Source organism: Ranitomeya variabilis, chromosome 5 (assembly GCF_051348905.1).
Source record: "Ranitomeya variabilis isolate aRanVar5 chromosome 5, aRanVar5.hap1, whole genome shotgun sequence".
Classification (NCBI taxonomy): domain Eukaryota; kingdom Metazoa; phylum Chordata; class Amphibia; order Anura; family Dendrobatidae; genus Ranitomeya; species Ranitomeya variabilis.
The window spans coordinates 544,176,770-544,193,828 of NC_135236.1; the positions used below are offsets into that span (position 1 = coordinate 544,176,770).

At 45.4% G+C, this 17,059-nt stretch overlaps 2 protein-coding genes across 2 annotated transcripts in view; both read right to left on the reverse strand.

The window, feature by feature from the left end:
- Window positions 1–17,059, reverse strand: part of LOC143776448 (E3 ubiquitin-protein ligase RNF14-like) — a 97,474-nt gene that overhangs the window by 39,183 nt on the left and 41,232 nt on the right. The window lies entirely within an intron of this gene.
- LOC143776450 (E3 ubiquitin-protein ligase RNF14-like) overlaps window positions 14,104–17,059 on the reverse strand; it is a 44,213-nt gene continuing 41,257 nt past the window's right edge. The window contains exons 6-8 of the mRNA XM_077265861.1: window positions 15,769–15,914; window positions 15,045–15,172; window positions 14,104–14,559 (exon numbers count right to left, since the gene is read on the reverse strand). Of these exons, the coding sequence (XP_077121976.1) occupies window position 14,559; window positions 15,045–15,172; window positions 15,769–15,914 (275 nt within the window). The 3' untranslated portion in view covers window positions 14,104–14,558. The remainder of the gene's footprint in view (window positions 14,560–15,044; window positions 15,173–15,768; window positions 15,915–17,059) is intronic.

A 17,059-nucleotide genomic window follows, 5' to 3' on the forward strand; every position in this document is an offset into this window, starting at 1 on the left:
GATTTTCATCATTTGTCATTATTATTGTTTGGAGCTGGCCTTGTTCTAAAGAATAATGGACCAATGGACGTAGCGTGGAGTCCAAAGCTCTAAGGGATGAAGACTTTTTCCAGCATGGCGCACCAATTGCATCGACCTTCTTGTTGTGTTGTATTAGAGATTTGCTTGCTCGTCAGTTCAGTCTCAGGAATCAGTGTTTCCATTCAATGACCATAAGCAGAGCAAGAGATGCAGGTTGGATATTATGCATATGTAAGGGGTGCACTTGGACCGTATAATACTCCACTTCCTTCTCTTTTGTTGATACGTTTGTAATTAATGTAAAGTACAGTATGTGTATATTTTGCAGCGCCCCAGAGTCCTGGTCATTGCAGTACTGATGCTCCGCCGCTAAGGGGGGTGTTGGTACGTCTGATGGCACTGAAGGAGTTCACCTGACCAGGTATCACAGACACCAATACACTTCACAGTCTGGCCTCCAGGGGGAGCTAAGGGTGCTATGTATTAGGCCACTCCTCACAATCTGGTAAAACTGGGGGTTAGATAGGAAGTTAGACAGAAAGCTGACTGGGTTGGAACCAGGCAACATCCTGTGGCAGAGGGTGTTGCAGGGGAAGATTCAGGGGGGTCCCTGTCAGGGGTGGGATCCTGACAGAGGCCTAGCGAACAGAAAGAACGTTACGGGACCGCGCCTGCACTTCATTGCGGCGGTACCCCAAGAAAGGACAAGAAGCGAGGTTTATTGTGAAGAGTGAGAAACGAGATCAACGCAACAAGGAGATAACACCAGTAGGAGTCGTGCTGTAAGACCGAGGCAACATCCTACCGAGGTGGGTAGCCGGTGGCCGGAAACGCCGAGGAAGTATTGAGCTCCAAGCCTTACTTCAAACCTACGGCAGGACAGTCAGTTATAGGCGGGCTGTCTCACCTAAATCACCTAAGCAGACACAGGGGGCAACAGTTGGAAAGGGGCGACTCTAGGGTCCCGGAAGAACTCCAGGCCTACCCGTCATACGGGTGCGTCCTAGCCATATCATCTGGGGGACGGAGAAGAACATCAGAATCAGTTGTGAGGGAACTTCAGAAACAGACACAACAGTTGTGAGGACTATCCCGTGGTGCTAAGCAGGGAAGGACTACAACACACAAGCGCTAGAAGGTAGGCACAGATTTCCACCTGCAAAGGGAACTCTGGAAGTGCCATCGGACCGGCCGGTCTCAGACAGCCCTGTTAACCGTACTCCGGATTGAGGATCCTGAAGCCTTCAGTAAAGAGGTAAAGAGACTGCAACCTGGTGTCCTCGTTATTCATCGCGACCTGCACCACACCACATCATTCTCAACTTTCATTGGACGCCCCTCAGCAGGGTCACGGGCCGGGTCTAGCCACCGTGACACTCCCAGAACCGAGACAGAGAGGCCCGGTACCAAGTACCCCTCGGCCCTGCGACAGTGGGGGCGTTCCAACTTGGCGTCACGAACAGGATTCTACTCAAGCCTGAAGAATCAGGTCATGTGTGCCTTGGAACTGTGATTTATTGTGCTTGGACTGTGACTTATTGCAAAGACTGTGTATTGCCACTTGCCGCCAAAACCACCGCCATTACAGCGCTAAGGAGAGCGCAGGAGAAGAAGAAGGGCGTGGAGTGGGCGCAGCTAAGCTGAAGGGCGCGAAAGGCAATGGCCGCCCAGTCTAAATATCTCTGTATCCTGAGGATGTGCCCGTCAGCAGCTGAGGTCCACCTTCTCATCCTCTTTGGAGGGTGGAGACCATGGAGACGGGGCTGCCCACGAAAGAGAGCGCGGGAAGAAGATACCGAGGAGGAGGCAAAGATGGCGACGTCGGAAGCACCGCATGGGGACGACCCGACCCAGCATGAGGCTGCACTACCCGTAACAGCCCCAGACTCGCCATCGTTGCAGGGGCTGGCCCTCACGGAGATACCGCCGGGCAGATCCAACTGGCCGCCGTCTGAGGAGTGTGTGGCTGCAGCTGAGGCCCGGCAGTTAGCACGCCGCCGGGAGGCCGACGCTCGTGTGACCGCTCGGCTGGGTCAGCCTAAGGAGGTCCGCCTAACTCCGGTGTCCCCTGCTTCCTCCATCCCGGCCGCGGCAGAGTGTGAGCTGCAGGCACAGGGCCTGAGGATCCTGCCGGAGGCAGAACACCTGCGGCGCCTGATGGCGGCGTGGCGGAGCAGACCCCAACCTGCGGCCCAGGTCGACCTGACGGGCGTTGAGGAGGCTCCGCCGTCACACTGGGGTGTGGTGGTGTTCTTCAACTCCCGGGAAGGAAGGGGAGTCATCCAAGAAATTGGAGAGCCACTGCAGGTCCGTGTTGACCGGAAAGAAGTGGAGCCCTGCGGAGGAAGGTATGACCGCGACCTGGAGCCCGGAGATGTAGTAACCTACACACGGTGGAAGAGGGAGGTCGGCTGGGTGGCTCGGGGTGTCCAGCGATGCGTCGCACTCCAGGCCGCTGCCGGAACGTCAGAGGACAAATCCCCTGCGGAGAAGGCGACGGAACCTGCCCCCGCGGAACCCCATGAAATCCAGACCCACCATGTATCTTTGAGTCGTGGTCGCTCCCGATTGAGGAGGGTGTCCCAAAGAGGAATCCTGTCGTTGCTGAGGCCAGGACCGGTCCTTGTTACGCCACCACGACCCATCTGCCAGGTGAGGCCCGGAAGGAGGCCACCTCCGGCTCAGCCAGAACCTGAGTAAGCATAAATGCTTGACAAACTGTATATAGTTAACTGTTCGTCTTTCTATGTGTCTTTCTGCTGCTACAACCCGACTAGGGTTAACTCTTAAAGGGATCCCTTAGTTTACCCAGGATCCCTATTTTTCCCTTTTTGTTTTGTTTCCTGTTTATTACTGTTGAAAAGAACTGCTGGATCATGAACACTGCATGATTACAAACTTATTGTAAATAGTTTGCACCTTCTTAAAGGTGCTCCCTACTGGTTTTACAAGGGAAAGGACTCTTTGCGAAGAAACTGTTACTGGAAACAGTACAGGAATCCCTGCCTTACATGAACTCGCAGCTTGAGAAGTTGCACTACCTCCAAGAGACTTGGTCCCCTCTGTAAGAATCATGTCGGTCTGGTAGTCGGGGGCAGGTATATCTCGCCCAGGTATTTGTCCTATGTGAATTAGGCCGCTCAGTATCTTCAGGATAATGATGGGTTAATGAGTGCGGGAATAAAGGATGACCAGCTGAGGGTTTCCGGTGTCAGCCTGGGGCACACAGATTGCCTGTCTGTGTGAGACAAACGTGAGTGAGAGCTGTGCTCAAGCACTGTGTGTTGTTAGCTGGGTGGGAGAAGCCCCCCCAGTTGTTAGATAGCAGCGTATTTGTTTAGTTAGTGCCGGACAGGCTAGGATTTATTTTTATGCTTTGTTTTATCTATGTTGCTTTCACGTTAATAAATCTGACCTGAAGTCAGTCTGCTAAGAAACCTGCTGTATGCCTCAGATTCAATGCACAAACCACGTGACCTTTGACCCCAGCAAAGGCGATCCCGAAGTGTTTTGTCACACCTCTTAAAGGGAACGTTCACCAATAGCACTTAAAGCATAATGTTGCCTTAAAAGAAGTAATGATAGTATTTATATGTAAAAGTTATATGTAGTTAGTTAGTTGCTTGTAGGAAATGTTTAATATAATGTGTTAAAGAATGAGGACAGAAAGTGAACCCGTACGGGGTTAATTGGTGAGTCCTCCTAGGAGCCATGCAGAGATGGCTCAGTGATCTTGTGCTGAGAGAAGGTTGATAAGTCCTACACTGTGTATAGAAAGAGAAAGGCAGAAGGCCCAGATGAGGAATGGGGCGGTCCTGCAAAAGAGCGAGAGGCAGTAGGCCTGGGGCAGATAGACAGGCAGTCCTGCGAATGTAAAGTTGGAAAATGAAGAAAAGTTGATTAACATTGTAGTGTTTTATGAGTAAGCCTTTAGTGGATTCAGCTTATATGTCCTTAGAGGCAAAGTTAAATTATTGTTCAGTGATTGCACTAAGTAGAATACCCGGTTGGGTAATAGAAGTTATTTATAGTCTATTTAAAATATTTAACCATGTTTGTAACGTTCAAGAGTCCTCACCTCCCATAAAGGGAAGCACTGTTCTTATTACTTATCACTTGTTATTGCATTTCAAAAATTGTGTGTCTTTTTGCTGACATGTATTGTTGTTTTCTTCCCAGTCCAGGAGTACTGGATTTAACCGGGGGGGAGTGCAGCGCCCCAGAGTCCTGGTCGTTGCAGTACTGATGCTCCGCCGCTAAGGGGGGTGTTGGTACGTCTGATGGCACTGAAGGAGTTCACCTGACCAGGTATCACAGACACCAATACACTTCACAGTCTGGCCTCCAGGGGGAGCTAAGGGTGCTATGTATTAGGCCACTCCTCACAATCTGGTAAAACTGGGGGTTAGATAGGAAGTTAGACAGAAAGCTGACTGGGTTGGAACCAGGCAACATCCTGTGGCAGAGGGTGTTGCAGGGGAAGATTCAGGGGGGTCCCTGTCAGGGGTGGGATCCTGACAGAGGCCCAGCGAACAGAAAGAACGTTACGGGACCGCGCCTGCACTTCATTGCGGCGGTACCCCAAGAAACGACAAGAAGCGAGGTTTATTGTGAAGAGTGAGAAACGAGATCAACGCAACAAGGAGATAACACCAGTAGGAGTCGTGCTGTAAGACCGAGGCAACATCCTACTGAGGCGGGTAGCTGGTGGCCAGAAACGCCGAGGAAGTATTGAGCTCCAAGCCTTACTTCAAACCTACGGCAGGACAGTCAGTTATAGGCGGGCTGTCTCACCTAAATCACCTAAGCAGACATAGGGGGCAACAGTTGGAAAGGGGCGACTCTAGGGTCCCGGAAGAACTCCAGGCCTACCCATCATACGGGTGCGTCCTAGCCATATCATCTGAGGGACGGAGAAGAACATCAGAATCAGTTGTGAGGGAACTTCAGAAACAGACACAACAGTTGTGAGGACTATCCCGTGGTGCTAAGCAGGGAAGGACTACAACACACAAGCGCTAGAAGGTAGGCACAGATTTCCACCTGCAAAGGGAACTCTGGAAGTGCCATCGGACCGGCCGGTCTCAGACAGCCCTGTTAACCGTACTCCGGATTGAGGATCCTGAAGCCTTCAGTAAAGAGGTAAAGAGACTGCAACCTGGTGTCCTCGTTATTCATCACGACCTGCACCACACCACATCATTCTCAACTTTCACTGGACGCCCCTCAGCAGGGTCACGGGCCGGGTCTAGCCACCGTGACACTCCCAGAACTGAGACAGAGAGGCCCGGTACCGGGTACCCCTCAGCCCTGCGACAGTGGGGGCGCTCTAATTGCTTTTCTCCACTGTGAATATTTAATAATGCTACTAGACGTAAAATGTAATGTATATATTTGCTATAGAGTGTACTTGCTAATAGGGAAAGTGTAGTATTCATTTCTGGCCACTAGATGGGGGGCACAATAGTGTACATAGTTTATTGTAGGAGGGGTCAGCTGCAGTTAAGATAGGGAAGACTTCCTGATTTGAGTCAGAAGGGCCAGAGTGCCCAGACAGTCCACACGGGCTTAAGTGCCTGGGGCAATAGCAGCGACCATGCAACATTTGCTAAGAGGGAAGCCCAGTCATCAACAGTATCGGGCCTGAGCAGCAGTGGCCAGTACAGCAGCGGAAAAGGAGAATCAAAACAGAAACAGTGACAGGACGGGGACACAGGTAGCTCAATGATGAGGCAGCTTATAGCTTGGGCAGATGCCCGTCAGTACCGGTGCAAAACAGCTGAAGGAACTCTCAGAAGCAGTGAGCTTGGAACAGGAGTATGCTGGGTCACCACAAAGTACAGTACAGAAGGGCAGGTCGCTCATCAAGTGGCAACTGTCTTCGGAGACAGAAATTCTCTGGTCTGGTGCGAAACAGACTAAGGAAAGTCTAATCATGGCAGAGCTGAATTGGGAGGACGCTGAGGAACCATGAGGCATGGTCCAACCGGGGTGTGCTGTGTGACAGGACGAAAAGTGCAGGAAAAGAAGAAGAGATGTGTAATGTGAATCCTGTTGTAAATGCTCTGAAGAATCTGAATGTTCTGCGTAAAGAAAATAGTAAAGTTGTTTATTTGAAAGTTGAAAAGGACTGTCTCAATCTTTATAACACCGACTGATGGGAATCTACAACAGGGCAGAGGGGACCCTAAAGGCGCAGAAAGTGGAGCCACAGGTATGCAAAGTGATGGACAATGTTTTCATATGATGGGGGCACAGATGTACAGGAGTCTGCGGCTATGACTACTGCCCTGGCGCTTTCTCACACTTGGTACAGTCGGCAGGATGCCGATACCTTGCAATGCGAAGAAACCGAAAAGAAGGAAAATGCTGATTACTTAAATGTGACCAGAAGTAGTAAGGGAGAAGATGCCATGGAAAGGAAAAAGGAGAATTTGAAGTACTGGAAGAAACTAAGAAAGGTGATGTGACTAATGGACTGACTGTGAATGACTATGGGCTAGCCAAGATGGCGACTTTGAAAATAATGGAGAATGGTGCCAAAATGGTGAACAACTTTGGTCCCACCCCTCATGGGTGTCCTGAAGTGGTGCGAAAAACTGCCTGGCAGAGATGGCGGTCTATGTATGGTGCCCGCCCCTTGTGGGAGTGTCTGAAGAGGGGAAGTTCTGGTCCCTTCCCACAGATTTCTAGAAAATGGGTGGAGCGGCCAGAAGTGACCCCACCCTGGAATGGGTGGGGCCCTGAAGAAAACCACGAGTGCAGCTGCGTGGCCCCATCACAAGCTATGAGACCGGCAGTGATGGAGTGCTCATGCACGCAGAGCTACGGCGGTGTAGGCCGCATCAAGTGGAGATGCAGGGGGGAGGAGGAAAAGACTCGACACGGGCAATAGATAGGGGTCGCTGATGAATTCTGTACTCACCATTTCCCCAGTCCAGCAGAGGAGCGGTGGCAGCGGCCGCCGGAGCCAGAGCTTCATCGTCGGGGTCCGGAACATCTGAGTCAGGAGGTAGAGGGCGGAGGACCAGATGTTGCGGCCGCCTTGGAGGAGCTCGCGCTGAAAGTGAGGGAGACAGAGTGCGCAGCTGCTGCGGTGGTGAAAATTAATAGCCACGGGATGGACGCAGTCCGGTCACGAGAGGCAGTGAGTGATCCTCGGCCCCAGACCAGAGAGGACAGGTCTGCGCTCGGCAATATCTTAATTCAGGGGTCATCCCGTGCTCATCGTCAATCAGAAGGTCCCTTCCCATCCCCCACGCAGGCCGCCTGAATAGAGGAGGTCATGCTCCGCAAAAAACAACAGAAGGAGGTGTGGGTGGAATTGCGACAACTGGGGGGTGCTATAACCAAACGGCGCAACAGCGGGCAGTTGATCTACACTGACATGGAACACGGGTATGGATTTATCCAGGAGAATTACACCAATGCGAAAGTGTATGTGAACGCCGCCTCGGTAAAATTTAGCAGACCCTTGAAAGTAGGCGACTGGGTCACCTTTTATTGGGAGGATGGTTCTTGTGGATTCTATGCGGTTGCCGTAACCTATCAGGAGGAAAGAGAACTGGGGCTGTGCTCGGGCGGTGAGATGGCCCACACAGAACCTGACCCTCAGGCCAATGAGTGGCCTATTGATGCCCCTGCCATACCGTGGCAGCCAGTGACAACTGCAGCTGCAGTGTATCAGCTCGAGCACGAGCATCTAACTGTAGAGGAGACCATGTGACACAGGACGGGTGCCGCTGAAAGGATGGACTCTAGTGAATCAGTGAAAAATATCTATAATTAGTGCCTGTTGCACCTGATATGCAGGACTGTTTCACGTCCCGGTGGGCAAAGGAGCCATGCAGCACCAGAATAGTGGTTCAGTAAGGCCGGTATGGCCTAAAGTTGAACGGTTTTTGTGTGTGGACTTCCACCTTGAGTTTGTTTTTTTGTTGCGCCTGATGCGACCTTTCTGCTGGATGGTGGAACAGGACTTTGGACTACCTGACCTAGGTGTGACTGCAACAATGGACTGATTCCAGGACAGGCAGTACACCCGGCATACAGAAGCAATACTCAGTTTAAAGGGAGACACCTTCCCTCTTAAGGACTGTTGACCTAATGAACAGATCCTGTGATTCTACACGTCAGTTCTAAATACGCGGGACCATGCTTCCCACAAAGAAATGGGGGAAGTCATCTCCAAAGGACTGTAGGCCCCATGGAGGGGTCCCCTTGTTATTTATGTTCAGGACCCTATGGACTGTAGGTATACCTGGAGGACTATGTGCCAGGTACCAAAGTTTTATTAAAGAACACAAAAATGTTTTATTTTTTGGCTCCAACTTGAGCCGTAAGACTTTCTGCGGCGGGTGGTGTCCAGTATACCCACTGAATCAAAAGACTACCTCATTCGTCTCCCTGCGTGGAGTATTAGTTGTACAAAACAAAGATTTGCTTATGCTATGGTAAGGCATTACCATAATTAAAGGAAGGGGGAGTGTAAGGGGTGTACTGGGACCGTATAATACTCCACTTCCTTCTCTTTTGTTGATACGGTTGTAATTAATGTAAAGTATGTGTGTACAGAGTCATCATCTCAGGGCTTCCCCATCTCCCCGTTGAGCAGGATCAGAAAGATCATATAAGAGAAGCTGAAGATGTACACGAGAGTGGAATGGGGACTGTGGAGTTTACTTGCAATGACGACAAGAAATATGCTTAGAAAAAAACTGGATGATACAAAGTTTGGTTCTCATGAAGGTGAAACTTTTTACATTTGTGTCCTTGCTGAAAAAGTGGGGGAGGAGTGAGAGGAGCTGGCCTTATTCTAAAGACTATTGGACCAATGGACATAGAGCCGAGTCTGCGGCTCTAAGGGATGCAGACTTTTTCCAGCACATAGCACCGGTTACATCGATCTTAATGCTGTGTTTTATTAGAGATTCCTTATTAGTCAGTTCAGCCTCAGGAATCAATGTTTCCATTTAATGACAGTAAGCAGAGGAAGACGTGCAGGCTATATTTTATTATAAGCATACTACCCATGTCCATTAATCCTGTAAAAGGATAGGCAACACTTCATAACAAGTATTAAACATATACAGTACAGACCAAAAGTTTGGACACACCTTTTCATTTAAAGATTTTTCTGTATTTTCATGACTATGAAAATTGTACATTCACACTGAAGGCATCAAAACTATGAACTAACACATGTGGAATTATATACTTAACAAAAAGTGTGAAACAACTGAAATTATGTCTTATATTCTAGGTTCTTCAAAGTAGCCACCTTTTGCTTTGATGACTGCTTTGCAGTCTTGGCATTCTCTTGATGAGCTTCAAGAGGTAGTCACCGGGAATGGTCTTCCAACAATCTTGAAGGAGTTCCCAGAGATGCTTAGCATTTGTTGGCCCTTTTTCCTTCACTCTGCAATCCAGCTCACCCCAAACCATCTCGATTGGGTTCAGGTCTGGTGACTGTGGAGGCCAAGGTCATCTGGCGTAGCACCCCATCACTCTCCTTCTTGGTCAAATAGCCCTTACACAGCCTGGAGGTGTGTTTGGCGTTATTGTCCTGATGAAAAATAAATGATGGTCCAACTAAACGCAAACCGGATGGAATAGCATGCCGCTGCAAGATGCTGTGGTAGCCATGCTGGTTCAGTATGACTTCAATTTTGAATAAATCCCCAACAGTGTCACCAGCAAAGCACCCCCACACCATCACACCTCCTCCTCCATGCTTCACGGTGGGAACCAGGCATGTAGAGTCCATCTGTTCACCTTTTCTGCATCGCACAAAGACACGGTGGTTGGAACCAAAGATCTCAAATTTGGACTCATCAGACCAAAGCACAGATTTCCACTGGTCTAATGTCCATTCCTTGTGTTCTTTAGCCCAAACAAGTCTCTTCTGCTTGTTGCCTGTCCTTAGCAGTGGTTTCCCTAGCAGCTATTTTACCATAAAGGCCTGCTGCACAAAGTCTCTTCTTAACAGTTGTAGAGATGTGTCTGCTGCTAGAACTCTGTGTGGCATTGTTCTGGTCTCTAATCTGAGCTGCTGTTAGCCTGCAATTTCTGAGGCTGGTGACTCCGATAAACTTATCCTCAGAAGCAGAGGTGACTCTTGGTCTTCCTTTCCTGGGGCGGTCCTCATGTGAGCCAGTTTCTTTGTAGCGCTTGATGGTTTTTGCCACTGCACTTGGGGACACTTTCAAAGTTTTCCCAATTTTTCGGACTGACTGACCTTCATTTCTTAAAGTAATGATGGCCACTCGTTTTTCTTTACTTAGCTGCTTTTTTCTTGCCATAATACAAATTCTCACAGTCTATTTAGTAGGACTATCAGCTGTGTATCCACCAGACTTCTGCACAACACAACTGATGGTCCCAACCCCATTTATAAGGCAAGAAATCCCACTTATTAAACCTGGCAGGGCACACCTGTGAAGTGAAAACCATTCCCGGTGACTACCTCTTGAAGCTCATCAAGAGAATGCCAAGAGTGTGCAAAGCAGTCATCAAAGCAAAAGGTGTCTACTTTGAAGAACCTAGAATATAAGACATAATTTCAGTTGTTCCACACTTTTTTGTTAAGTATATAATTCCACTTGTGTTAATTCATAGTTTTGATGCCTTCAGTGTGAATGTACAATTTTCATAGTCAGAAAAATCTTTAAATGAGAAGGTGTGTCCAAACTTTTGGTCTGTACTGTAGATCCTACAGTAAATTGACCATAGAAGTGTCTCTCAACAACAATATATAAAATATGTAAATTTATTAAATATTCAAGCAATAACACATTACAAATAATACAGATTAGTGCCTCAAACCAAGCAAACAGAGGCCAGCTAAAAGAGGGGGACACTAAAATAACTGAATGGTCAGTCCTGTCTGCTATATCATATTAGAATCACTTGCTAGTACTTCAGATAAGGTAAATATATATTAGACATGTATAAGCAAAATCATTGCATATCCTCAATCAATATTTATGTTATATTTACACATATGTCCATCTACATTGAGAGTGCAGCAAATATGCAGGCAGAGAAACATAGCAACGGATCCCACGTGAACTAAAGGCATGGTTTTGCCAACAATAGAAATACACATAGCCTTCTACCGTTGCAGCGTCCCTTCATGCACTTTCAAGAGAATGTCAAGAGTGTGCAAAGCAGTCAGCAAAGCAAAAGGTGGCTACTTTGAAGAACCTAGAATATAAGACATAATTTCAGTTGTTTCACACTTTTTTTTTCATAGTCATGAAAATACAGAAAAATCTTTACATGAGAAGGTGTATCCAAAATTTTGGTCTGTACTGTACAATAAAAATTACAGATATTGGGAAAACTTAGCATATCAAATACTTATTTTCCCTACTGTATGTGATCTATATCCACCAATTTTGTCTTATATAGTATCTACATATAGATATATATACAGTATGTATATAATATATATAGTACCGTGTCTGCGAATCGAGATACTGATTTGACTTTTATCCTAAGTCATATTGCATGACTCGTTAAAGGGTTGATTGTGACTTGTAGGATCACTTTTTCCAACAGGTGGCGCTATAGAGTCTAAGTCCTCTTTTTCTCTGAAGAGGCAATTTGCATATTATATAGTATATACACATTCATATATACAGTCTTGGCTGAAATTGTTGGCACTCTTGAAATTATTCCAGAAAATGAAGTATCTCTCACAGAAAATTATTACAATTACAGATTATTTTGTTATGCACATGTTTATTTAATTTTTATGTTTTTTAATAAAACAAAAAAAACAACAGAGGAAAAAAAGGAACATCGTTTCACACAAAACTCCCTAAATTAGCCAGACAAAATTGTTGGCACTCTCATTCCTGTAACCATCAATAAGCTTCTTAGACCTCTCTATTGGAATCTTTGACCACTCTTCTTTTGGAAACTGCTCCAGGTTTCTCATATTTGAAGGGTGCCTTCTCCCAAGAGCAATTAAAAGATCTCATTACGGGTGCTCAATGGCATTTAGATCGGGAATCATTGTTGGCCACTTCAGAACTCTCCACTTTTTGTTTCCATCTATTTCTGGGTGCTTCTTAAAGTATGTTTGAGGTCATTGTCCTGCTGGAAGACGCATGACCTAGGACGCAAACCCAGAAATCTGACATTGGGCTCTACATGGTGCCCCAAAATTCTTTAGTAATCTTCAGATTTCATGATGCCTTGCACAGTCAAGGCACCCAGTGCCATTGTAAGCAAAAGAACCCCAAAACATCTTTGAACCTAAGTCATGGTTGACTGGAGGTACTGTGTTCTTTTCTTTGTAAGTCTCATTTCATTTTCGGGAAACAGTAGAATGATGTGTTTTACCAAAAAGTTCTATCTTGGTCTCATCTGTCCACAAGATGCTTTCCTAGATGAGTTTTGGCTTATACAGGTACATTTTGTCAAACTGCAGTCTAGCTTTTTTATGTCTCTATGTCAGCAGTGGGGTCCTCCTTGGTCTCCTGCCATAGTGTTTCATTTCATTAAATTGTTAGTTGATGCTGACACTGCTGCACCCTGAGCCTGCAGGATAGCTTGCATTTCTTTGGAACTTGATTGGGGCTGCTTATCCACCATCCAGACTATCCTGCGTTGCAAGCTTTCATCAATTTTTCTCTGCCGTCCACATCCAGGGTCATTAGCTACAGTGCCTTGGGTTGTAAACTTGTTGATTATGTTGCGCACAGTGGACAAAGAATCATCAAGATCTCTGGAGATGGACTTGAAACCTTGAGATTGTTGATATTTTTCAACAATTTTGGTTCTCAAGTCCTCAGGCAGTTTTTTCCTCCTCTTTCTGTTTGCCATGTTTAGTGTGGCACACGCAGACACAGAATGCAAAGATTGAGTCAACGTCTCCCTTTTTTATCTAGTTTCAGGTGTGCTTTTCATATTGCTGTCACCTGTTACTTGCCACATGTGAGTTTGAACAAGTATCACATGCTTTAAACGAAGTTGTTTACCCACAATTTTGGAAAGGTGCCAACAATTTTGTCCTGCCCATTTTTGGGGTTTTCTGTGAAATTATGTCCAATTTGCCTTTTTTTCTCTTTTTTTGTGTTGCTCCAATGCACAAAAAGGAAATAAACATTTGTGTGACAAAACATGTGTAATTGCAATAATTTTCTGCGAGAAATACTTCATTCTCTGGAACAATTTCAAGGGTGCCAACACTTTCGGCCATAACTGTACATGGGTGCTACAAAACATTCTCTTGTATATCAGCTTTTTTATATGCATAAAGGGAGTCTGTCAGCACAAAATGAAAGCACGGCCACTCCGCGTACTCTTGATGAAGCCAACCTTCTTGTTTTCCATCTATCTCCACCCTACTCTGGCTCCTGTGAAGCCAGGGTTACCAAGAAAGAGTTGGTAGCAGTATATGGAAAATAAGGAGGTGGGAAGGTGTGCTGTACTACTTGGCTATGCCAAAGATGTATCAAGAATGTGTACTTATATTTGAACAGTTTTTTGAACTGACAGATATTAGGAATAATACATGCGGTCATTTGTATATGGTAAGTTCTACCCATCTTTCAATCAAGCTTTTCTTATGTATCTTACTAACATCAGGGTTGTAAAATCATGCCTCTACATTAGTGATGAGCGAATATACTCGTTACTTGAGATTTCTCGAGCATGATCGGGGGTCCTCTGAGTATTTTTTAGTGCTCGGAGATTTAGTTTTTCTTGCCACAGCTGAATGATTTACATCTGTTAGCCAGCATAAGTACATGTGGGGGTTGCCTGGTTGCTAGGGAATCCCCACATGTACTTATGCTGGCTAACAGATGTAAATCATTCAGCTGCGGCGCTAAAAACTAAAACTCCGAGCACTAAAATATACTCGGAGGACCCACGAGCATGCTCGAGAAATCTCGAGTAACGAGTATATTCGCTCATCACTACTCCCCATTCCTTATTACTATCATACTCATGGGTCATTTGGATCAGCTATAGAATTTGTTTTAAAAAAAAGATCAAATGGCATCTAACATGTATGAGCATAAGTCAGGATATCAAAAGAGAAAAGAAAGGAATGATTGCACAGTGAGAAAAGAGGTCAACATAGACTTTATTTCAACTGGGTATCCGAATGGATAATGAAAGTGTAAATGATGGCATAAATTCTGCTTCCCAGACATCTACCTGTGAATTTGATATTGTGATGAACACTGATTAGTTGACAAATATTCTTTGCACAAAGACGAAGCTGTATTGGGATGAAAAATTGCCATGCTATAAGGGAACCAAAATACTTGAAAGCCTAGAGTCGCAGCCATAGGTTAATATGGCCCTGCCTGCTTCCGGTTCCAGTTGATTTTACAACATTAATTCATCATAATATAATTTGATTGTTGTAGTAAAAATTATTCTAAAGCCAATTTCACAAGAGTGCAATGCGGATGTTGCTCTGCATATTCTGCTGGTCATGATGCATATGGTCATCAGCAAGGCAAGAATCCAAGTCACCAAGCCACAAATCAATCTTCTACTTCAGCTTCTTGCAATCTGCGAGTGGACAGACACAGAAAATCAATGCATAATGTAGTGTACTAACAAATAGATCAGCTCTTTGATAGAGGTCAGTATGGCTTGCAGAATATATCCATTAGCTATAACTTTGAAACAATCTGTATATTCTGTAGGTTCCAACTTGAGAAGAAAAACAAGCTCTAACCCATTGAGGCATGCACTCCAAAAGACCTCTGAAGCTGTCCTATGGTATCTGGCACCAAAATTTTGGCAGCAGATTCTTAAGCCCTTTCAGCTACAATACTTGGCCTCCATGAATCAAATAATTTTTTTCCCAGCATATCTCACGATATCTCATATTTTACGATCTGACATTTATAACTAGTGTTCAAACAGAAGTAGGATGTTCATACTGTAATTTGTGGACTGCTTGAATATACAACAATCTGTGACCCCCTTTATCAACAACAGCTCTGAAGAACTAATCAATCCATTTGTCTAAGACCATGCTGGATATATACCAATTTAAGCATCCGGAAGGATCCTGGAAATGCTTATATGGGAAGTCTTGAGGCAGTATTTTCAAACAGAGCCAGCAGAAGAACCTCTTACACTTGGAGCAGGTCATTTTGTTACAGCCTTCATTTTTCTGTGAAAGAAAAAAAAAATTTAATTGAACAATCTATCCATGATTGATATTTTGAAATACTGATATATAGTTATAAATCTCAAACTTGATTTCCTGAATGTAGGGTCCGACTCCTCAGCACTTCTATTCCGCCATCAAACCTACTGAGTGCTACAAAGTAATTTCAGTTACTTTCCAACAAAAGGAGCCATTCAGCCATTCAAAACAATGTCCGTTTACGTACAATGTTGAGATATCATTGGCTGTGGTGTCAAAATGGTTTAGGTGTCCTGTGGTGCTAGAAATCGGCAGAGGCACACATTTCCAGAAGGATAAATGAGGGATAAGATATACCATACCCTTACATTTCACTAGATTATGACAACATTTAGGCACAGAAACCATGCCTCAATCCTGTCAATTCCTGAGCATATGAAAAAATGTCTGAAAATAGCCATACAACATGTACACAGACGCATGTGGGCTGAGTTAGGGAAGTCTGACTGTCCCAGGTGTCACTTATCTCTCAGATTTCAAGATGTAGAACTTCCCATGTGCTTTCTAAAGTACTGATTTAGAAGGAAGATGGTTTCCTCCTGCTGTCTTTGCTATTTTACCTCAATAGGAACTTTACAACCAGGACAGCTCTTGGAGTTCTCCTTTATCCACTCCCTATTCTGCATCCTTTGCACTGACTGCTCCAGGAGTCTCCTATTTTCCTCTTCAGCAGTCAGATCTTCTTCAATCAGATCAGCATTTTTTTCTGAGAAATATCAAGAGAACAACCATAACTTTAAGAAACATTACCACACCACACGAAGTCTGCATAAAAATGCAAAAGAAAAACACAGCTGATACGATATTATTAAAGGGATATTCCAATCTTTCCAGTTTACCACTTATTAAAATAATGCACCGTTCCCGTAAAAGTTACTGTAACTCCTTGCCTGTGATCTTGCATGGTGACCGAATGTACATAATACTTACAAGCTCTTTTCTATTGAGCTTGTAAGGACTGCACTGAAGCTGTCCAGCATCACTGGAACAAGCTGTTACCTCTTGATCCCTACAGCTTCAGTGATCCTGTGTTTCAAGTGACAAAACTGCCTTATACAGCATCCTCAGGGAGGGCATAATTTTGGCCAGCAGTGCAAAAACGACTGTCCCAGTCGAGCAGGAGTACACACCCCTCAACTATGAGGAAAGCTGGTAGGCAAGGGAGTGGTGTGATCCAGAGAAAAGAAAGAAGACAAGATAGCCCCTTAAAGTCATTATTCTGAAATAATAAGCAGGAAATCATTTGGCCAAAATTTTTGTATGAATGTAATCTATAGCAGATAAGCTTTAAAACCAATTATTGGTTTGTCTCAGAATCATGTATGTAAGGGTTCTGTTATGACACTGGATAACGTAATTGTCTTCACAATTCTGTCTGTTTTCTTACATGCTGGCTGTCTGCACTAGTGTGTAAAGGGGGTTATAGACACTGTTTTATACCCCAAACACGTCCCGTTTCAACGTTGTTAAATGTTGCTAATCGTATGTTTTAATTCCTTATGCTGTTATGTATATACATGATGTGTGAAAAGGGAAAGTGCAGTATGTCAATTAGGACACTAGATGGGGATACTTTAGTACTATAGTTTTTATAGGAACAGTTAACATAGGAGGGGCCACCGTGGGTAAGCAAGAGCATTTCCTGATGGTAGTTAGTAGGGCCAGGGAGCCTGGACAGTCCGGTAGGGCTTAGAACCCAGGACAACACAGTGATCATGCAACTTTCACAAGATAAGAGCCCAGCCGTCCAGAGCCTGGGTACTGGAGATTACAGCAGCACAGGAATGCAGGTGGTTCTAACATGTGGCAGCTTACTACGTGGGCAGAAGCCCTTATTTCTGGTGCGAAACG